The 19,448-nt window shown below is 40.8% G+C and overlaps 1 protein-coding gene across 11 annotated transcripts in view; it reads right to left on the minus strand.

The window, feature by feature from the left end:
* Positions 1-19,448, minus strand: part of TBC1D1 (TBC1 domain family member 1) — a 101,479-nt gene that overhangs the window by 53,791 nt on the left and 28,240 nt on the right. The window contains exon 1 of one of the 11 annotated variants that reach the window (XM_042053026.1): positions 15,707-15,874. The exons of the other annotated variants lie outside the window; for them this stretch is intronic. Within the exon in view, the coding sequence (XP_041908960.1) occupies positions 15,707-15,736 (30 nt within the window). The 5' untranslated portion in view covers positions 15,737-15,874. Of the gene's footprint in view, positions 1-15,706; positions 15,875-19,448 lie in introns of those variants that run through there. 11 annotated transcript variants of the gene reach the window in all.

Raw genomic sequence — 19,448 nt, forward strand, 5'->3', positions numbered from 1 at the left:
ATAATAGCATATTACATTGTTATGGCAGTTTGGTGGGTTTTTAAAAAAAATGTAAATAGCTGTATTTTTTAATAACTATATTCATTATTTTAAATGTTCATTTTTATTCTAAACGAGTGTCCTAAGTGACACTCTTAAGTAATACTACCTCACATACAGTATGACTTGCAGGGCATCTCCATGAGACAGCAATCTGCTACAGGTCACAGATGTTGTAATTAGAACCCAAACTGCCATGTGACACAATTGTGGTGACAGTAAACGGTCTCAGTTGCTGATATGGTTAGAAGGTAGTGATATGCATATGCTGTCTGCTAAGCTGCTGCGAGGCCAAGGCCTGGTTACATCACACTGCTTTGCTTGAGCCAGGAGATTAAGGTTCTTCTGCAGTCTGTGCTGCTCCTGCTGTAACGAAATATGTGAGGCCACCATCTATATCTATGATTACAACTGCTAATTCTGCCAGCTGTTTTATTTACCCAGGTTACTTTGAGAAAAATCCATTCAAAGTTTGCTCATTCCTTGACAAAACAAATTTCCCCTGTCAAGCATCAACTGGAACTTTCTTTACTTACAAGTATTTGATTGCATATAGTACAGGATGAAGTCCAGGAGCAGCAGACTAAAACAGCAGCCCAGATGAACCATCTCCCTGATGAGAAAAGGCATCCCTAAACCTAGACAATATTTTGGAGACCTGGACTCTGGTTTTTCTCAGACATTTTTATGGTTATCTATTGCTTAATCATAATGCAGTAATGTCATAAACCAACTGACAAAACAACAAAGGACTTCGAGGGAAAAAAAATTGACCACTGAAAACTGAATTAATATTCTGGGTGCTCATAAAGACCTCAGTAGGATTCCTTTTATAGACAAGGAAACAAAGATAAAGATATGGATAGGTAGGTAGATAAGTAGATAGATAGATAGATAGATAGGCACACACATAACTAGTGGATTTAAAGCAGTAAGGTACATATTACAAAACAAACAAGGAACTCGGGAAGCATTACTTCACCCTTCAGTGCAAGGCATGAGTCATCAGCTAATCATTCAGCAAAGACAATAGGGAAGAATGGTCAGGAATTCATAAGTCCATTCTGTGATATGTCACAAACCAGTTGGGAAGCCTTGGGCTCAGGCAGCTTTGTGCCTAACTTCTTAATCGTATACAAGAAGAACATTAAGGATCTAACAAATCTTTAGTACCTCAAACAATATGCATTTGCTCTACAGTGAGCTTAAGGTCTACCTCAGTTTTATTTACCCAATAATCCTTCAAAGAAACAATTGTTAGTGGCATAACATATCAGAATGACAGTAAAACATAAAACTTCATTCTACCCATGTTTGAAGCTGCAACTGCTTTAGCAATTTTTAATAAACATGTTTTACTCTTGTGAGAGTGTCTGCACTCACCAGCCACAGGCAATTTTACTACTGAGTTGCCCAGGATACATGCAGAGACCAGCAATCCCAACTCCGCTTTTGCTGAGGCTGCAGAGGCAACAGCAAAGGACTGAGACATTTTCTGAACTCTGCTTACTTTGGTAAAGCTAGGAACATCAGCTTTCACCCAGGCAAAGAGGGCCACTATCTCAACACAGTTAAGCTCCCCCAGCAACACACATGTCAATGCCTATAAGCACAGTTTCCAGTAGTGCAGGTGCTGCAAGGGTTGCATCTGAGCTAAAGCCCTGACAAGGCATTAGGGATCCAGCACATACATGCAGTTACTGAATTTAACTTCTTCAATGTTTTCTGTTATCAAACACCTTGGACATTGACAAAATAGCTATTCAACAGTGGCTATACTTTATATACAGGCAGTGGTTAGGGAAAGACACTACATCACACAGAAGGACTCTGCAGTAGTTAATAAACTTGTGTCTGAGGAGACCCAGCAGGCCTGTTGATGAAAAATCAAGAGGAGTATTTATTTATTTATTTTCACACATGCTAGGGTTTGAATCATGTCATTGATAAGTAACAGCTGGCTTCCGTGCTACACTTACTGAAAAACACTGACTCTTCTGTTCTCACTTACAGACCTAAAAAAATTTGCAGCCTGCTAATAAAATTTTATTACTTCTGATTAGGCAAATGATGCAGCACCAGAAGCAGCAAATCACCACCTCACGTTCCTGTGATGCTTACGTATGTTAAACATTTATCTATTTTCATTAGTAAAGACAAGATCCATGATGAATGAAAAAAAACCCCAAAATACTTATTTCCCTGGAACTGCTCTTTGCCTGATCAAGATGTGTGCTCTTTTTATCTACCTGTACCACTCCAGACTTTTTATGCAAGTATTGAAAATGAACAATCCACTTGCCCTCTGTATCCTCTGACACTGGCTCTCCAAGTAAACAGACCTGGATGCTGAGTATATAAAAATGAAGTAAACAGTAGTTATAAATAAATATATTATAATTATTTCAGGTTATTAGAATGAAGATGAAGCCAGAAGTTTATTAACCACAGCTGGAACATTTCCAGATTAAGCAGCATGCCACTGGGTGATCAGTAACCACATCTCTTGCAAACTTCCCAAAATTAATTAAGATGTAAACAGAATCAGGTTTTATAGCTCTTCAATTTGTATCAAAAAGCAGCAAGGATGAAGTTGCTCCTGAATTAAGTTAATGTTGCTTGGAGTCTTTTAAAGCTTGTGGGCTCTTTCTGAACATAAGAAAGAAATCTTTTTTTTATTACAAAGGTGGCCACAAGCTGGCATGGATTGCCCAGAGAGGTTGCAGAGTCTCCATCCTTGTAGATATGAAACTCTGACTGGACATGGGCTGAGCAGCCTGCTCTAGGTGATCCTGCTTTGAGCAGCAGGCTGAACAAGACGACCTCCTGAGGTGCCATCCTATGTCACCTTCGTGATACAGGTACCAACTGCTTTTATACATACCTATTGGTAATTGTGCCTACTGATCTGAACTTGCTAAGACAGTGGGGGAAGACTGTTGCACACAGGTATGATTTCTTCCTGCCATGCAAATTCTCTTTTCTAGCATACTTCTATTCTTAAGTGTTTTCTGACTTGTTTCTTAATATAAATATGTAATTAGTGGATAAAGATTGTTTCTGTAATCAGAAAAACCACTACTGCTGACCTAAAAATATTTCCCTAAACCCACAAAACTAAGTATAGAACATCAGTGTAAGCAACAATGAAACTTCACCAAACACAGAGCATTACCTTCTTATTACTTGAAGCCAAACAAGCCTGCTGAACAGAAGACACAACTGAAATGTACTAGGGAAAAGGTTTGTGTTTGGAGTGTCTGAATTAGATACAGAGAAAAGATCATGTATCTATAACCATTAAAAATAACACTGGACTTTTGGGTTTTTTTGAAGCATACCACATTATTTCTGCTATCATGAGAATGTTTACTTTGCAGGGACAAAGCAGGGAACTGAAATGCTGAGTATTCTTGTGGCCTGACTCATGAGTATTCAAGCAAAATACAAACCAACACCTAGGACTTCCTAGTGCATGTTACTCATTTACAAGACAAATAACTACAGCTTCTATGCCATGCACCAAATCATGACAAAAGGCAGTAATTTTTAAGCATGCATGGGTTTGCTGCATCTGAAGGGCAAAGAACAGCTCTTTCCCCTCACATAATTTGCAGCTGCATTTTTACCCCTTGAAACTAGCAGTCACCCTGTCAGTTTACATACAAGCATGTAAGAGGTCAAGGTCTTTATCCTGTCAGTAGTATTAAGAAAGAGTTAGGAACTATTTTAATGAAAAGAGCCCAGTAACAGCTGAATGCAACAGCTGACTTTTGGTAAGTAAGACCAGACTAAAAAAATATTCCTCTTTTCTTTTATACATAGTAGATAAGAAAGCAAAATGTGCCACATAAAAAGGACTGCTAACACATCAGCTGGGAGGACTAGGTGAAAAAAGTGGAATAATTTATTATTCTAGATGTTATATAGTGTTTATACCTGCAGTATAAATCTACCAGTTTACACCTACCCGTCTCTGCATTAAGGCTTCAGGTCAGTGAAAGGCTCAAGCACTGGCTTAACGATTTCAAGGACATAGGTAGTTTTGTTTAACCCAAGACAGACCTGTGCTAACAGGAATTGGTCTTATGCAACAGAGTCCAGAAATTTCTGGACCCTGAAAAACATTAGGGTCAGATTCTTAGGCTGAACCTCAGAAGGCCTCACACCACCCCAGCTAGAACAAAGCCTCAAAAATCTTTCACAAAGCTCTTGAAACAAGTAGATGTTTTGATTGAATTTTGCTAGCTTACTCAAGTGTGAGAGGACATTTGAATTATTTTAAAGTGCTTTTACTTGCTTTTTTTTTCTGATCAATAGAGCAAGCTCAATAAAATGTGTCAAGAAGTCTAATACTGTTTGCTGTTAGTATCTTTCCATCTTTATTTTAGTAGAGAGTACTGCTACAGAAAAGACAGGGTACCCAGCTTTTTAATCATGGGAGAAGCTATACAGTTGTATCAGGACACATAGCAATATTTTTGTCACCCAGAAGGTATTACAATCATGGAATATTTTGTAAGAGTAGTAGAATGAAGACATTAAAATAATTTTTTAAACATACACCACACTTATAAAGATAATACAGCACAGTATTTACTTGCATTTTTTAAAAAGACTGCATAAAAGTTTTTAGTTCAGTAGTTTGATATGTAATAAAAAGCAGTTGGTCTGTTTCCTGCATGCTGGTAGCAAAATAGCTGTGCAGAAATCAATGCAGATCAGCATTTCCTGTCCTTACCACTCCTTAACCCACAGTAGCGGTCAACTGACTTCTTGAACACTTTTTTCCACCCATAGGATTTAAAGTTTGGCATTTTTAAACCTAAAGCATTTTAATTAATATCTTCCACAGGTACTCTTTTTTCTTTTAAACTGCGGTACTGCACAATTTCTCCTTTCAAAATCAGAGAATAATTTAATTTGGAAGTGACCTCTGACAGTGCAGTCTCCCACATAAAGCAAGGCAAAAACTTCAAACTTTGATGAGATGCTGGGGGTCACATCCAGCTAAGTTCCAAGTAGGAATACTAAGACAGAATTTCCTTACTTTCTGGCATTAGCAGAAATTCAAGGTAGACAAGAGTTATACACTTTTGCAGTTGATTTCTATTTCAGTGAAAGGCCTTTTGTATTCAGGTCTTATATCAAGTGTCTTCACAGGGCTTTTTTTCTTCTGTTGTCTTGCTTAGAGACTAGTCTGCAGTCTCTTACACCTCCCTGACTTTTTCCAGTCATTAACTTCAATTCTTGTTTTAAAACCTTTTACCCATTGACCCTTAATAAACGGTTCTATGGAATACTTTAATTACCACCTTTCTTCATTTGCTATTTGTTGATTTTTATTCCTCCCACAAAGCCACTTTCAAAACCAGATTTAATTCAGAGAACAATAAAGTTACAGCTCTTTCAGTCCTGTCAGTTTTTCTGTGCATAGTGAATGCACCAGGGGTAGAACCAAAGGGACATTCTTACCAACAGCTCCCTAAGTACAGTCTGGCAGGTGCACAGAGAGACAATTCACTTTTATTCCATGACTTCACTCCTCAACGTGTATGATCCAAAATTTTCCTGCTGTATCCTCACTGCTCATGAAACACCTATAAACTGTGCCACTCTCAGCAGCTTCACCAGCCACGCATGCTGGTCTAGCACTTCTCTCTATAGCACATAAGATGCACTGGGTGTCTCACTTAACCAGAGAACTCATGAACGTCTTTTGAAAAGGAGAACAAGTTGGAGCACAACCAGAGGGCTGGGAGAGGTAGCCAGGGTAGCAGCCAGCAGGACTAACCACAGTGCAGGTGTGCGGCTTAGGAAGGGCTGTGAAACCTGCAAAAGCAAGACAGAGGTGCTGTTTCAGCCTTAATAAGGGAGAGTTCAACAGCTGAATATCACCGTGGGCCCATGAAAGGAAGAACAATCATACACATGCCTACTTGTGGGCATGGTTTGCTCAGTAAGGTTCGAATTGGCATTACACAGAGAAAGCGGTAAGTGAGGGTGAGGAGACTAAGACTCAAATTTTGAAGGCATGCATGTAAGAAGCTGATGAATCTGCACTAAAATTCAAAGGATATTGCGTGGGGGGCAGAAGAGAGTCATCAGTTTAAATCTAGTTCTGTTTGACCTGGATGAGTGGACGAATGCCACTAGCATCATCTGAGATGACTCTGACACAGCACCAAAAGTGGAGCTCCATGTAGCCAACACATACTCTTACAGTTTATACATTATCATAGAAAGCTGTAAAGGGGACTAGACTTCCCACACACATCAAGTGCTACCTCCAGAAGACTGCTGAAGTACTGCAGACTGATGTCATAAGTACTGTATGCCACTTTCACAGTATCACATTCCTTTTAGTATTACAGACAAATCTTAGCTGGAGAACATTCCCCATGATTCCTCAGCCAGACAGAAAAGAGTACACTTGCAAAATCATGCGAGTTTGAGAGCACTTAATGTAATTTAAAGAGGCACAAAAAGGTTTTCTTTCCTTTCGGAAAAAAAACCCCCAAACCAATATTTGCAGAATCTGTTCATAGAGTACTGTAATCAAGCTCAGAAATAGAATTTAATTGTACTCAGTGTTCTAGTGAATTTGGGCTGTTGTTTTGTGGTGCTGCTTCCTCCCCAAGAGAGATGCATCATGTTGCTGACACACTTTAAGGATTTTTCTTACACATGTGCTCAAGACATACCTTATTTGAAACCTGAAATACAACAAAAGCTGGCTACTCTCCATAAATAAACTGCCATGTCCTAGATTGCTTCTTACTTTTGGACCCTTCCCCATGAAAATGCATGACCCAAAAGCAAACTGCAGTTGGGAAAGTCTCCATGTGCTTTTAGACTATCTCCAAATACAACAGCACCTGACTGGCTCTGAAGGGGGCATTTCCTACAAAATCTGCTTCTGGAAGAATAGAAGTATACTCTGCCATATACCTGGTGGGGTTAGTACATGGTGTTCACTAATTCATATTTGCCCAGCCCTTTCTGTCCTTAAAATTAAAACCACTTCTTTTCATTCTGTACTGCTTTATCAGCTCTTCCATTCAGTACCATAAACTTGTAAGGAACAATGTCAAAAGATATTTCAAATAAGGCATTAACATCTTCACAGGGTTATCTTCTCCATACTTTGTTTCAAAGGTTTCTTTTCACACAACTTCACATAAGAAAACAGCATTTTAAGACATAAAAGTAGTTGCTGGTCATACCTACAGGGTTCCTGGCTCACATTTTACAAGGTGAGTACTGAACAACAAGGCAACACCTGTTGTAAGCAATAACTAGAAATATCTGTGCTCATTCATTATCAACAGAGATTAAATCCTTTTTTTTTGGGAGAGGTGCAAGATGGAATTGCAAGCAGCTTCCTTCACAGGGTTGAGACAGGCCTGGGACTTTACTGGAGGCTATGGGGTGGGAAACAGAAGGAAGCCTATTCTTAGATAGCTATAAATGGAAAAAGAGAGCAATGGCATTTTAAAGCTTTCAGGACAAGAGTTCTTTTCTGTTTTGATTTTTTTTGAGGCGAGGGAGAGAATTTGTCTTTTATAACTGAAAGGCAATAACACGATTAAACAGGAAATGAGGTACTAAATTTTTTTTTGAAAAATTATTAATCAGATTAAATTTCATTTGTACAATAGGATACAGGCTCTTTCCCGGTCTCCTTTGCTCTTGGGCTTCTGGCAGTTATCAAAATGGTACAACTGGCAAAATAGGGGTTAACAAAACAGACAGAAGTGAATACAATTTCTTTGCAATTAAAAAAAAAGCCTGAAATTCTTCTGTCCTTTTTATCAATATCCAACTCCAAACAAGAAGGGAGGAAAACTCCATTGCTGATGTGTCGCCTTATTACAACTACAGTTATTTCTGATACAACCTTCTTGATAGCTGACCCAAATGCATGTCAAAATCCCCCTCCCTTCAAAATTTATTTTGAGAGTCTCATGGAGGAGGGCAGAGAGGGGAAGTCAGCCTATGGATGCTTTTGATTGAGTGATGTGCAAGTTTTATCTGCAGCAGAGTGAAACACCATCCCTCTTACTCTGACAACAGAGCTGACAGACTTCCTGAGGAAACAGACAGCCACACAGACCTTCCTCCTAGGGCTGGTGGGAGGCACAGGGACAGATGATATTTTTAATCAGAAGAATCTTACTGGAACATTAAACTTATAAAGGCCCCAAGGGAACCAGAGTGAAGAAGCTGATCAGCTTTTTCCACCATTCTGCCTGACTGGTAAAAAATCCTGGTGAACTAACTTGCTTGTGGATGAGCACACTTGCTGCTTTGTCATATAGTAACAGATTTCATCTGCCTCAGGTCAACTCACAGGAGAACAGGATGGGAAAGTAATGACTAAACATCCCATGAAAACTACTCTGACTTTCACTTAAAAGAGCAGTTAGTTCACCAGTTTTCGTCTTTCTCTGCTGTAAAACAGAAGAAAAAATGCTGACTGAATTATAACAACCTACAATAAATAATTTTTATATGACTCCATGCTTCATAAACAAAACCACATCAGCTGCATGAACTTTGTCCATATATAAAAAATATGCTTTCGTCTAAAAAAAAAAATCAGCCTTCAATGACTGTACGTCAAGCAGAAATGTTGCTCTCACAGAATGACAAATTCTGTAGGTTATATTCCAACGGGACATACCCAAATCTGAAATTCCAGCACATATTACTGGTTCAGGTTCTGGGTACATAGCACCAGTTTTAAAGAGAGGCCCCTTGTACATGCATAATTGTCTAAAACTCCAAAGCACTTCTACAAATTTCCTTTTCCATTACTTGCATCTGAGGACATTGGAAGCTATAAAAAGTACCACAGAAACAAAACCAGCATGAAACATTTAGTGCCAACCATCCAAATTTCCATGACAACAGCTTCAGTGAGCTCACCTCATTGGTACTACAGCAGCAGACCAATAGTTCAGTAAATGTAGAGAGGCAACCGTTAAGATCGGGTAAAAGTAAGATATTTGGCTACAGAGCTCCTTGAAATAATCACATAAACCCCCCAAAATGTTTGATTGAAAAAGAAAGGAGCTGTTTAGTTAGCTCAGCTTTGCATTTTCAGAAGCAGGGAGTGCGCCTGTGCAACTATGCATAAGCAGCCTCTTTTCCCCAAACCTGCAATTTCACAGAATATCTGTACCTGAAAATCCTGTTTGGTAGCTGCATATCAAAGGTTTGCCCTGGAAAAAAAAAACCATGCTTTTGATTATAGTGATGGTGCTACAAGGATATAAAGGGAAACATTCACATGTCCAAAGCTAGCAACTTTTGAGTTGGGAAGAAACTTCCAGATACTCCAGCCATGAATAATTTTTGGTTTGGTTTTAAAATGTGATCATTGACACTTGTGCTTACACACACAGTGTCCTGAGAATGGAAGACAACAAAGACTTTTATGCTCTCTTCACATTGCTTCAGTTAATAACAGACAGAAGCCACAGAAATTCCAGATAACCTCTTCAGCCCTGAAATTTTCACTCATTTAAACAGAACTAAACCTCATTTTGTGATAAATTTCACTGCATGTGACTTTCAGTCAGAAGTGTTTGGATAACGCACATGATGTGACTCTTGGGGTGTCTTGTGCAGGGCCGAGACTTGGACTTCATCCTTGTGGGTCCCTTCTAATACAGCTTATTCTGTGATTCTGTGAAAATGCTACTATTGAATTTCTATATTTATGCATTAATGCATCTCATGATTAAGTATTGTAACTTGGTTAAAAAGCAAGAATAACTGAAAACAATTCAGATACAATTCAGTACAGTTAACTCAGTGATAAAACCAATACACAGTAGCTAAAGTCATTTCCTTGCCTCACCTTCTGCTCTCTGAGTTCTGGCTGCTCTTCCCAGATCTATGGCCTCATCTCCCCATAGAAATTAGTAAGCATCTCTTGACATATTTTGTGTATCTTAACTGATACATAAAATACTACCAAAACAGAGGCTGAGAATTTTTTTCCTCTCAGTCATTGGCATCCATAAGTATTTCAGCTTGAACAGTTGATCTGTAAAGGCTTCCAATGGGAAAAAAAAAAAAAAAGCCAAGATGTAATTCCTTTAATTGAATAATAATTGTATAATTCCATTGAGGATTTACTTGTTAAGTCATTAGTCAACCTCTGTACACCACACACAACCTCAGCTCCTTCAAATTCAAAATAAAATGGTTCAAAAGACTTCTTAAAGTACTTAAAGCCTTTATTAGATGGTACAGTAAAAAAGTTCCAACAACCCGTTAAAGCAGAGGTTCTCAGAAATGCTGCTGCTTCTACATTAAGGATGATGGGAAATTACAGACTGTAAAGAGGTTCTTTACCTGACTTTTCTCTAAGGATATTTATGGGATCCAGAGTGGAACTGCTGCTTTGGTGTTCTCAGAAACACCTCTAGTACACATAAAGACTGCTTCATTACAGTAGCCTTTCAAAAAAGTCTATGACATGAAACAGTATTTTAAATCATGAAATATAAGGCAAATAAAGTTAAACTGCAGTGCTGCAGATATATGTATATATGGCAAAAAATCCAAACAAACCCTTAGTTGTATTATGCATCTTTGATAGGACCTGGGGTTTTCCCTGATCCTGCAGAATTTACTAGCAGTTTTGCTAGTGGTTGGCTCAGAACGTGTTAACCACATGAAGACAGCAAGCACCAACTTCCAGAGTGCTTTTCAGCAAAGAAAAGCAAACAGCATTTGACTAGAGGCTAAAAGTTCTGTTTTGAATTGCAGAGGACAGAACTTGTACAAAAGAGCAAGCTCAGCTACCTTGTCGGGCTTGGCTTGTTAAATCTGAAGGTCAACATGAACCTGAAAGAAGATACTCATGAGAAATATTTCAGAAAGGCATAAATGATTCAAGAGAAAAACCTTGCTAAACTGCAATCTACATGGCCAGGAATTTCTCTGTGGAAAGCTCTACTCCTTACTAAGCACCCCTAATGTACCTGACAAATGCAGAGGACACTGCCCTACTACACCTGCGCAGCCACATAAAAGCCATGTGAGTGACTATATTCCAGCCCTCTCCCACCAAACGGGGAACATCTAAGCAGAGCAGGTGCAATTCGAGCCTGGCATGCAGAAAAAGAAATGGAAGGATGAAGAATAAAAGAAAACCTTTCCAAAGGGAACTTAACTGCTGAGTAACTGAGGGGTTTCGCCACCGGACTGACTTCATTTCAAATGCTGAGCGCATATTCCTCAGTCATCACCCAGGCCCCTGCAGGGAAAGGCAGGGAGTGACTGGCATACAGAAAACAGTGCATTTTAACTGCTTGGTATTTTGTGATAATCTGCATTTATCTGAAAGCTGTCAATTGGTAGCAACATTTTACCCCAACATAAACTGACCTGGAGAATCACACTGAGCGGAAACATAGTGTTCTGTGACAAGGGCATTGTGCAAACTTGGGCACCAAAACACAGCTCTGGCAGAAATCTGCACTTTCTCTTTGCTACGTTGCTGGCATCCAGCCTGGGAGACAAGCGAGGGTCTGTCTTTTCAGCCCTACCCACAGCATCAATGGCTTCAAGGAGATTCTTCCACAAGGAAAACTATGGCTTTTGAGCCTTCCCTCCTCAGTGATTCCCAATTCTTGCCTGGCACTAGTTCTCTATTAACTACTTGATTCTTGATACATTATGCAAGTATTCAAATTAATTTACCAAAAGGGTTATGAGGGGTAAATGCACTAGCACAAACAAGAGTTGCACTCTATAAAATACCACCACCACTTACTCAACTACCCAATCCTAAGTAAGATGGGCTTAAAAGTAAGACAGGTTTAACAAATGTGTAAGATTTTTTGCTTTAGACAGTGTTAAAATGCCTGGTTATGATGGCTCCTGAAGAGACCAAAACTTGATTTGTTTGACTAAAACGTAAGTCATTGACTGAGGGATTAAAGATGCCCAAAGGTGCTCAACTTTGCTGGAAGCTGTTGGGAATAAAAGAAAGAGGCATGTCAGTTAAACTGGAGCAAAACAACCTCATAAATGAGTGTGATATACCCTAGAACAGACCAGCAAAAAAGCCAAGATCATCCTTTCAGAACACTCTTAAAAAGGAAAAAAAAAGCAGGAGGGGATTTCTTGGCCATCCTGATTTTCAGTCTCTCATTCCTCTTCATTCCTTTGCAGAAGGCAAATTAATTTCATTTGTAGCTTCTGACCTAAACTAAGAAGTATATTATTATTCCCATGCATGCTCCTCCAGAGGTCTACTAGGCACTGTTTATAGAAAATAGTAGGAATGATGGCAAAACACCAGCAAGATCAATTCTAACACAGCATATAAAGCTAAATTAGGATTACAAGAAATATAAGTGAAATTTCCAATATTATTATGATTACTTCTTCAGTAATGTTTCATGGCACATGCCAAGTAGCCATGGCTCGTTGCACTGAATAGGATAGAAACTTTGATGGCTTGAGAGCTTCCCAAACTGAGGAAAGCTCATAGGCCATTCTGACTCAGAAATCCTTGAAGAAAACCCAAGCCAAACTAAAACTTACTTATTGTTTTGTTATTGGGAATTTCAGAGCATCTACTGTAAATACACCCTAAAATCTGATTTTCACAGGAGAAGGAATCCAAACAATCAGCTGCTCAACTCAAGGTCCAAGATTAGCCAACCCAGCTCGGGACAGCTACACTGTAACCCTACCCTTTTTTGCCAGTGCTGGTGGCACGTAGTTGGAGGCTCCTCAGGCTTCAGCAACACACTCTTGCTCTCAGTTCCCCTTAGGAGGGAACTGGGAACAGGCCTTTCCCTAGCTGAGAATCTGAGGACACATTTGCTCAAAATTCTCTATTTATACAATTTCTTGCATTAAGAACTGTTTCTATTTCTTCAGCAATCAGTTCTCTAATTCTGGTTGCTGTCAAGCTGCTTCGGAATAGAAACTTGCATTATAAAATTAAGCAATTTGTAAGGAAGTAAGACTATTTTTTTTTTTTTAACTAAAGCTGTATTAAATGTAGGAACAGAAAGAAAATCACTTTTAACACTTATCACTGTATTAGTATCTCCTACTAATTAATTAATGATGTGCAAGTTTACCACTAAAAATCTGCATGTCTTTTTTTTTTTGAGACTGAAAGCTCTGACTTTTTTCAACCCCACAATGATTACTTTTTGTAGCAGTTACTTCAGTGACCTAAACTGAATATGAACAGTCTTTGTGTATCTACAAAAGCAACTGCATTTTCTACTCAGAACAGTGCAAACAGTTTACACTTTCAAGAGACTATGCTTTTAGGTGCTTAGTCAAAGGTTTCCCTTAAGTCAGTTGTCTAACTTTGTACCAAACCATGCAGGAAAAACAGGTATAACTATTCTTTTTTATTTAAATAATTTTAGGAGACCAAAACAAGTCAGTACTTTAGAATTCATTATCCACAGAGACATCATTCAGGGGTTTAGCCAGCATCCATATGGCCAGTGGGGGCAACATCAATCTACGTGAGACTCAAGTAGAGCTTTATCCTCCAGCCCAGAATGGGCCCTATGGCTGAGCCTGGCAGCACTGCAAAACTCAGCCCTGAAGAGCCTGTGTGTAGGTAAGAGACAAGCTGGATAAAGCTGCATGTAAAATGTGTAAAGAAGATATATTAAAAGGTAATGTTTATACAAACACCAGGAAAACCGATTTTATAGCACATGGGAGTAAATTCCTTCACATGTTGCTTCATCTGCAGGCCTGGCGACTTGCATGGTGAGTCTAAACACTTACGTTGCTCAAGTGGGGGGTCACTCATTTTTAAGTAATAGATGCAAGGGGACAGCTTTGCTTCGAGGAGGGCAATTTCCTCCTCCCCGCCTCCCCTGCCCCCCCCCCATCCCACAGTCTTTCCCTGTTCTGGAATGGGTCACCATCTTATAAAAACTGGAAAGTCTTGCATTTGTGTTGAAATCCCACAGCAACAGCTCCTACATTTGATCAGATCTGATCAGATTTTGGCAGGCAGGAAAGCTTTCTCTATTCATAAGCCTCATTTGATATGTCTAAGTACACTGCTTTGCTTTCCCTCCCAAATTAGTGCTGACAATTAATGGCCATCAAAAGAATAAAACTAAGTAGTTGTGAGGAACCAGCATTGAAATAATTAGTTTTGAAAGCCCAGAAAGCACTCCTAAAAGCAGTTAGAAGTGTGTTTGTGCAAGAGCTTGTTTCTCTAAAAACACAGTGAGCTCCGTGTGCTACAAGTTCTGACCTCTTCCAAGACCAACTCCTCTCCGACCAGCTGCCTTGCCCAGCTGACAAGTGAACAACGAGGGAAGGAAATGGGGCATCCCTTGGGGGCATCCTTGAAGTATGTACTCAGCGGCACCGCTCATCTTTAAGAGCAGCCATCTGTATAGGAGACCGGCACATTTACAGGAGTCGGCACGGACATCAGCCGGTATCGTTCCCTCACATAACACGGCAAACCGGGCTTTATGTTATGCATGAGACAGAGCCTGAGACATGACAGCAGAGGCAACTATACGTGCTCCACCTAACAGGTCTTCACCCAGAGAAAAAAAGGCAAGTGGAAAGAGAGAAGGATACATTTCGATTTTTCAGGGTATGTCTAAAATTCAGCAGTCTCCTTTCAAGACAGAATAGAGCAAATCCTTCTATCTGAGAATTTGAACAAAGGCAACAGTCACATATCAAGCAATTCCCTCTTACCATCTTCCCAGGGTTGGTATTCCACCTGTTAAATATTCAGGAACAGGGAAATAGAAGTAATTAAGCAACTGACCATTTACACCTGACAACAGAGAAGAGCGAACCAGGTTTTATGTGGTCTGCCTAGCAGCCTACGCTGTCTGTTAAATTTCAAGATAAAGTCTTTTTCCCCAGCTAATTCATTCAAGGAACCTACAATTCTTGCCTGTCATACAGCTGTTTCACACACTTGTCCTCTTCTACACGTTAAACTGTGCCTCGAGACAGAATATCATTTGCAGCTCATTTTAAATTCAGAATGACTGTTCCATTGGAATTTTTTTAAACAGCAGCTCAAAAATATATTCTAGAGATCTTTAACCATCTTTACTGCTTTGCATCCATATGTAATTTCAGTTACAGTGGAAAATCCTACTGAAGCCCTAGACACACAGACGAAGAAGCCACCACAACACATGCTTTACCACAGTGAAACATGTAAGTGTCCCACTAAAATCCAACTTATTGTTCTTCATAAATTAAGAGCATGACAAAAAACAGGGAAAAAACGAGTCCAAAACAAACAGTGGGAGCGCTGTTACACATTCCTCAGAGTACACAAGTAGCGTTAGACTCCAACAGGCACTAAGATCAGGCCTTCTGAGCAGTTTTAATTACAGCTCTCCCCTTTTGCAGATCCGCAGCAACGTTGAACAAGTCAGCCAGACCTCCAGCTTCGCTTTTAGCCCCTAAACCCAAGCCACGTCTGACAGCAGGTTACCTTTACTGGTCACTTGGAGTGCCCCTCCTTTTCCCTGGCTGAACAATACAGCAGGGCTCTGCTCCCTTCCCAGAGATGACTGACTTGCCTTGAAATTACACGCGAATATCTGCAAGCCCTACGGCTGGACTTTGCTGCCCGAGCGCGGAGGGCGGCGGGCGCCGCGCCGCCTACCTTGGCCACCCAGCTGAACAATGGTGACATCCTAGGGGCTCCGGCGCGGCGATCCCTGGCTCCGGTCGCTCCTCTCCGCCTCTCCCGCCCGGCGCTGCCGCCGCCTCATGCGCCGGGAGGGGACCGGCCCGCCCGGCCTCCCGAGCTGTGCCGGCCGGCGGCACCGCGAGCGCTCCGCGCGGGGACACTGCCCGTGGCGGCGCCGGCTGCAGCCGCGGGCTGCGGGGCGGGAAGGGAAGGGAAGGGCCGCGGCCGCGTCCCGCCCCCGCCGCGCTCCGCCTCCGGCGGGGCTCCCCGCGCCCGGGCTGCGGGCCCCGCTCCCGGCGGGCGGGAAGGGAGCGGGCTCGGGAAGGGAGGGGGCTCGCCCTCCGGCAGCGCGCCCGGCAACGCAGACAACCGCCGGCGGCCGCCAAGCGCTGCCCGGCCACGTAATTCAGCGCTGACGACGGGATTCGTAACTAAAACTTTCTGCGAACATCCCGGCATCGAAGTCATTCCTCACATTAAAGGATCGAGGGAAAATCATCTGTTTGAAACCACTGTGAAATGTTACATTTCCAGTCTGTCTTGCCATTCGTGTTAGCTAATGCCATTTGACATCACACGCTAGCAGCTCAACTTCCAGAAATCAGACTGTCGTAGAAGACCAGACAGTAGTGTACTTGTTTCCGGCAGGTCCTGGGATGTTACTTGCCACTCAACCAGGAATGCTGCTCACTCCTGTCGTTGCTCCGGCTGAGCCGGCTGTGAACATCCCCCTCCTCTTCTCAGTGGCCGTAGGGCTGCCCGAAACAACTAAGTTTCCTGAGTTTGGAGGAAGGTCACAGAACTAGGAAAAGAAAAAAGGCTTGGAGTTCACAGGAAATAATCCACTGGGTCCTAAACAAAAAGCCCTTTATTTTCTACCACCTCACAGAAACAACATGAAGAACTAGATTTGCACACTTGTAACAGGAAAACATAGGGGTCTGTTCTGCACTTCTCAATAAAATTCAACTGGTCAAAGTTAGATGATGAAGTGCCAAATTCAGCTCTTCGTTTTGCCCAAAGACACTCTGACCAAGACAGCCTACTCCACTGGGATAATGCCCTTCATATGCTTGCACTTGCACACTTACGGCCAATGGAATGATCTCTGGGTTAGAGCTGACACTGCTCCAGTTGTTTGAGTTATTAAATGAAAACAGGAGGGAAAGAGTGACATCCACACACATGGGCTGGGGAGAAGTAAAGCCAATCTCGCAGGTCACCAAGGCAGAAAAGAGGTTGTTTTGGCCCTTGCCCTAGACTGCATGATACTGCAGCCCTGGGTTTGGTTCATGCAAAGCAAGCAAGGCAGCGAGCTGCCAGAGAGCTCTATCACCTCCTAATGCTGTGCTGGTGAGTGCCCTAGCACTGGTGTATGTCTGTAATGGGCTGCAGAGGGATGAGAGGGCAACACAAAAGCAGCTCTTCTCAGGCTGTACCTAAGCTACAGTTTCTGAAATTAAAACCTTAACAAATACATTTCAGATCTTCATAAAAGGACAATAGAGTTCAATTTTCTAATAGTTCTATGGATAAAGACAAGTCACAAGGATGGCCAATGGCTCTCTCTGTCATTATGATAGTGGCCGTGGACATTTTGATTGTACAGATGTTCTTAGCCATAAGCCCAATAAGTGACTAAATTTGACTGACACCCATTCTGGTAGCAGTCTCTAAAGGCTTTACTGGTATGATAGAGAAATTTTCACTGCTGCTACTGTTTATGATGTACAGAGCACATACATGAAAAAATTACATCTGTTCTCAGGGCCTTAAACTCGGAACCTGACAAGTACTATCATCTGAAGTACAGAACCAGGTCTGCTTTTATTTCATAAAGCAACTGAGGGCAAGAGCAAGGCAGAATGCTCCTCATTATGTGCTGCTCATAGTTGTACAGTATAACCACTATATTTGATGGTAGCCTAAGAGTCTCAAGAGTCTCATTTCTCTAACGCTGAGTGTGAACAATATTACTTCTAAATAATTATTTCTTCCCCTTTCTCTGAGGAGCTGCCAGCTTGGGAGTTTTTCCAGCTCCCCCTTCCTGACTGGCATCTTTACACAATTTTAAACTAACAATACACACATCTCCCCCTGAGTCCACATTAAACACTGATGTCAGTCAGGATATCTGGCTTCTCGCCCTGTCTGCAACTGGCTCAAACAGCGATCTCCAGTGTGTAACTTCACACTACTTAACTTCCTACTGTTACATGTAGGTGTTACAGTGACATTTGTATGATTTCAAATGCACTCTGAAAACTTCTACATGCTTCTATAGGATTGGGAAGAAGCGTGGTCTTGTGGTGAAGACTCTGAATTAGGAGAGTAACAATGAATGAATTCTAGCTTCTGCTGTTAACATGACTTTCAGGTATGCTACATAACTGCTCTCTCTGCTTTAGTTCATCTGTTAAACAAAGATGACAGATGCCAGCCTTGAAGGAAGGAGGAGTGGGCACACTTTGGCATTTGGGAAACAGCTGGAAGTGAGGCTTAAGTGTTCAGCTATAAAAACAGTTAGGAATGCATAAAATTTTTCAGTGTAAATGAAAAGGTCACTGTGTTGCTTACCTTCCAAAAAAGATGCATTTAGTAATGTAGTGGGAACAATAACTGCATTAATTTTTCAGGATGTTCAAATTTCTAAAAACAAAACCTCTGTATTTCAGTATTTTAAGTTTGGCTTGTGTAGATAACTGTATCTCCAAAAATACTACATACCCATTTTGGGAAAATGGAAAAATTCAGGGCCAGGGAGTAATATCTGTATTGCATAAACAGTAAGTAGCACTTGACACCATCTTATCCAAGTGTATGATCTCTTAAAATCAAAATAAACCTCTCAGTCCTATAAGCTGTTCCATGTTATCATGGAAAGTATTAGCAAAATATTTGTGGCTGTTTTTAATACAACAACAATTACAATACGTCAAAGCCACAACTTAAAGCTTACATCATCAGAAAGGTGATCTTTCTGTTTTACAGATTTATGTTCCCTACATAAATTTACACATACACAAATACCCTCATCATTTTTTCTCCAACAAAGTTTTCTCCATTAAAAGAAGCCATTTGGAGAATGAAAGAGAGATGAAAAGAGAAAGGAGACATAAGGAAATATTAGGAAGAAAGGAGGGTGCAGTTGACCTTTTAACTCAAAAGAGGAGTATTTCTGACTCATTGTCCTCTGATTTCAGCTTTCTCTAGGATTAATTAATGTAATAAATATTTTTGTGACTCTTCACAGTGTGTCATCACTGAATAATGTCTCACAAGAACTTGCATTAAGGGTATAGCCACAACTGTGGTACCTGAGAACTGGCCTCTCCTGTTGCTTTTGTGTTAACACTAGTGGTGGTTTTAAAGCAGACGCCATTCCCATCTAAAGCTTTTTCTTCTGAATTGTACTTAAACATGTTTTGGCAGTTATTCTTCTCATGAATTATCCCCTCTGTCCACATTCACTTACAAGTTTCACTTGTCTCCTTCCTCCCTGTACACAAGAAGGTCTTGATAAATTCAGGTGAAAAAAATGCAAGAAAAAAATATGCCTGCCATTTAATTATCACTTTCCAATATTTGGTCTTTGTTTAAAAACACCCACAATTTTTATCCTTTATCACTTATTTCTCACCATTCTTCAGGATTTCCCCCAGTATTGTCTCATCCTTTCTCATTCCAGGTGTGATGGTTTCTACTTTATCAGAGA

This window comes from Corvus kubaryi, unplaced genomic scaffold (assembly GCF_017639235.1).
Source record: "Corvus kubaryi isolate FWS band 111438036 unplaced genomic scaffold, C.kubaryi_AGA036_p1.0 split1-131, whole genome shotgun sequence".
Classification (NCBI taxonomy): domain Eukaryota; kingdom Metazoa; phylum Chordata; class Aves; order Passeriformes; family Corvidae; genus Corvus; species Corvus kubaryi.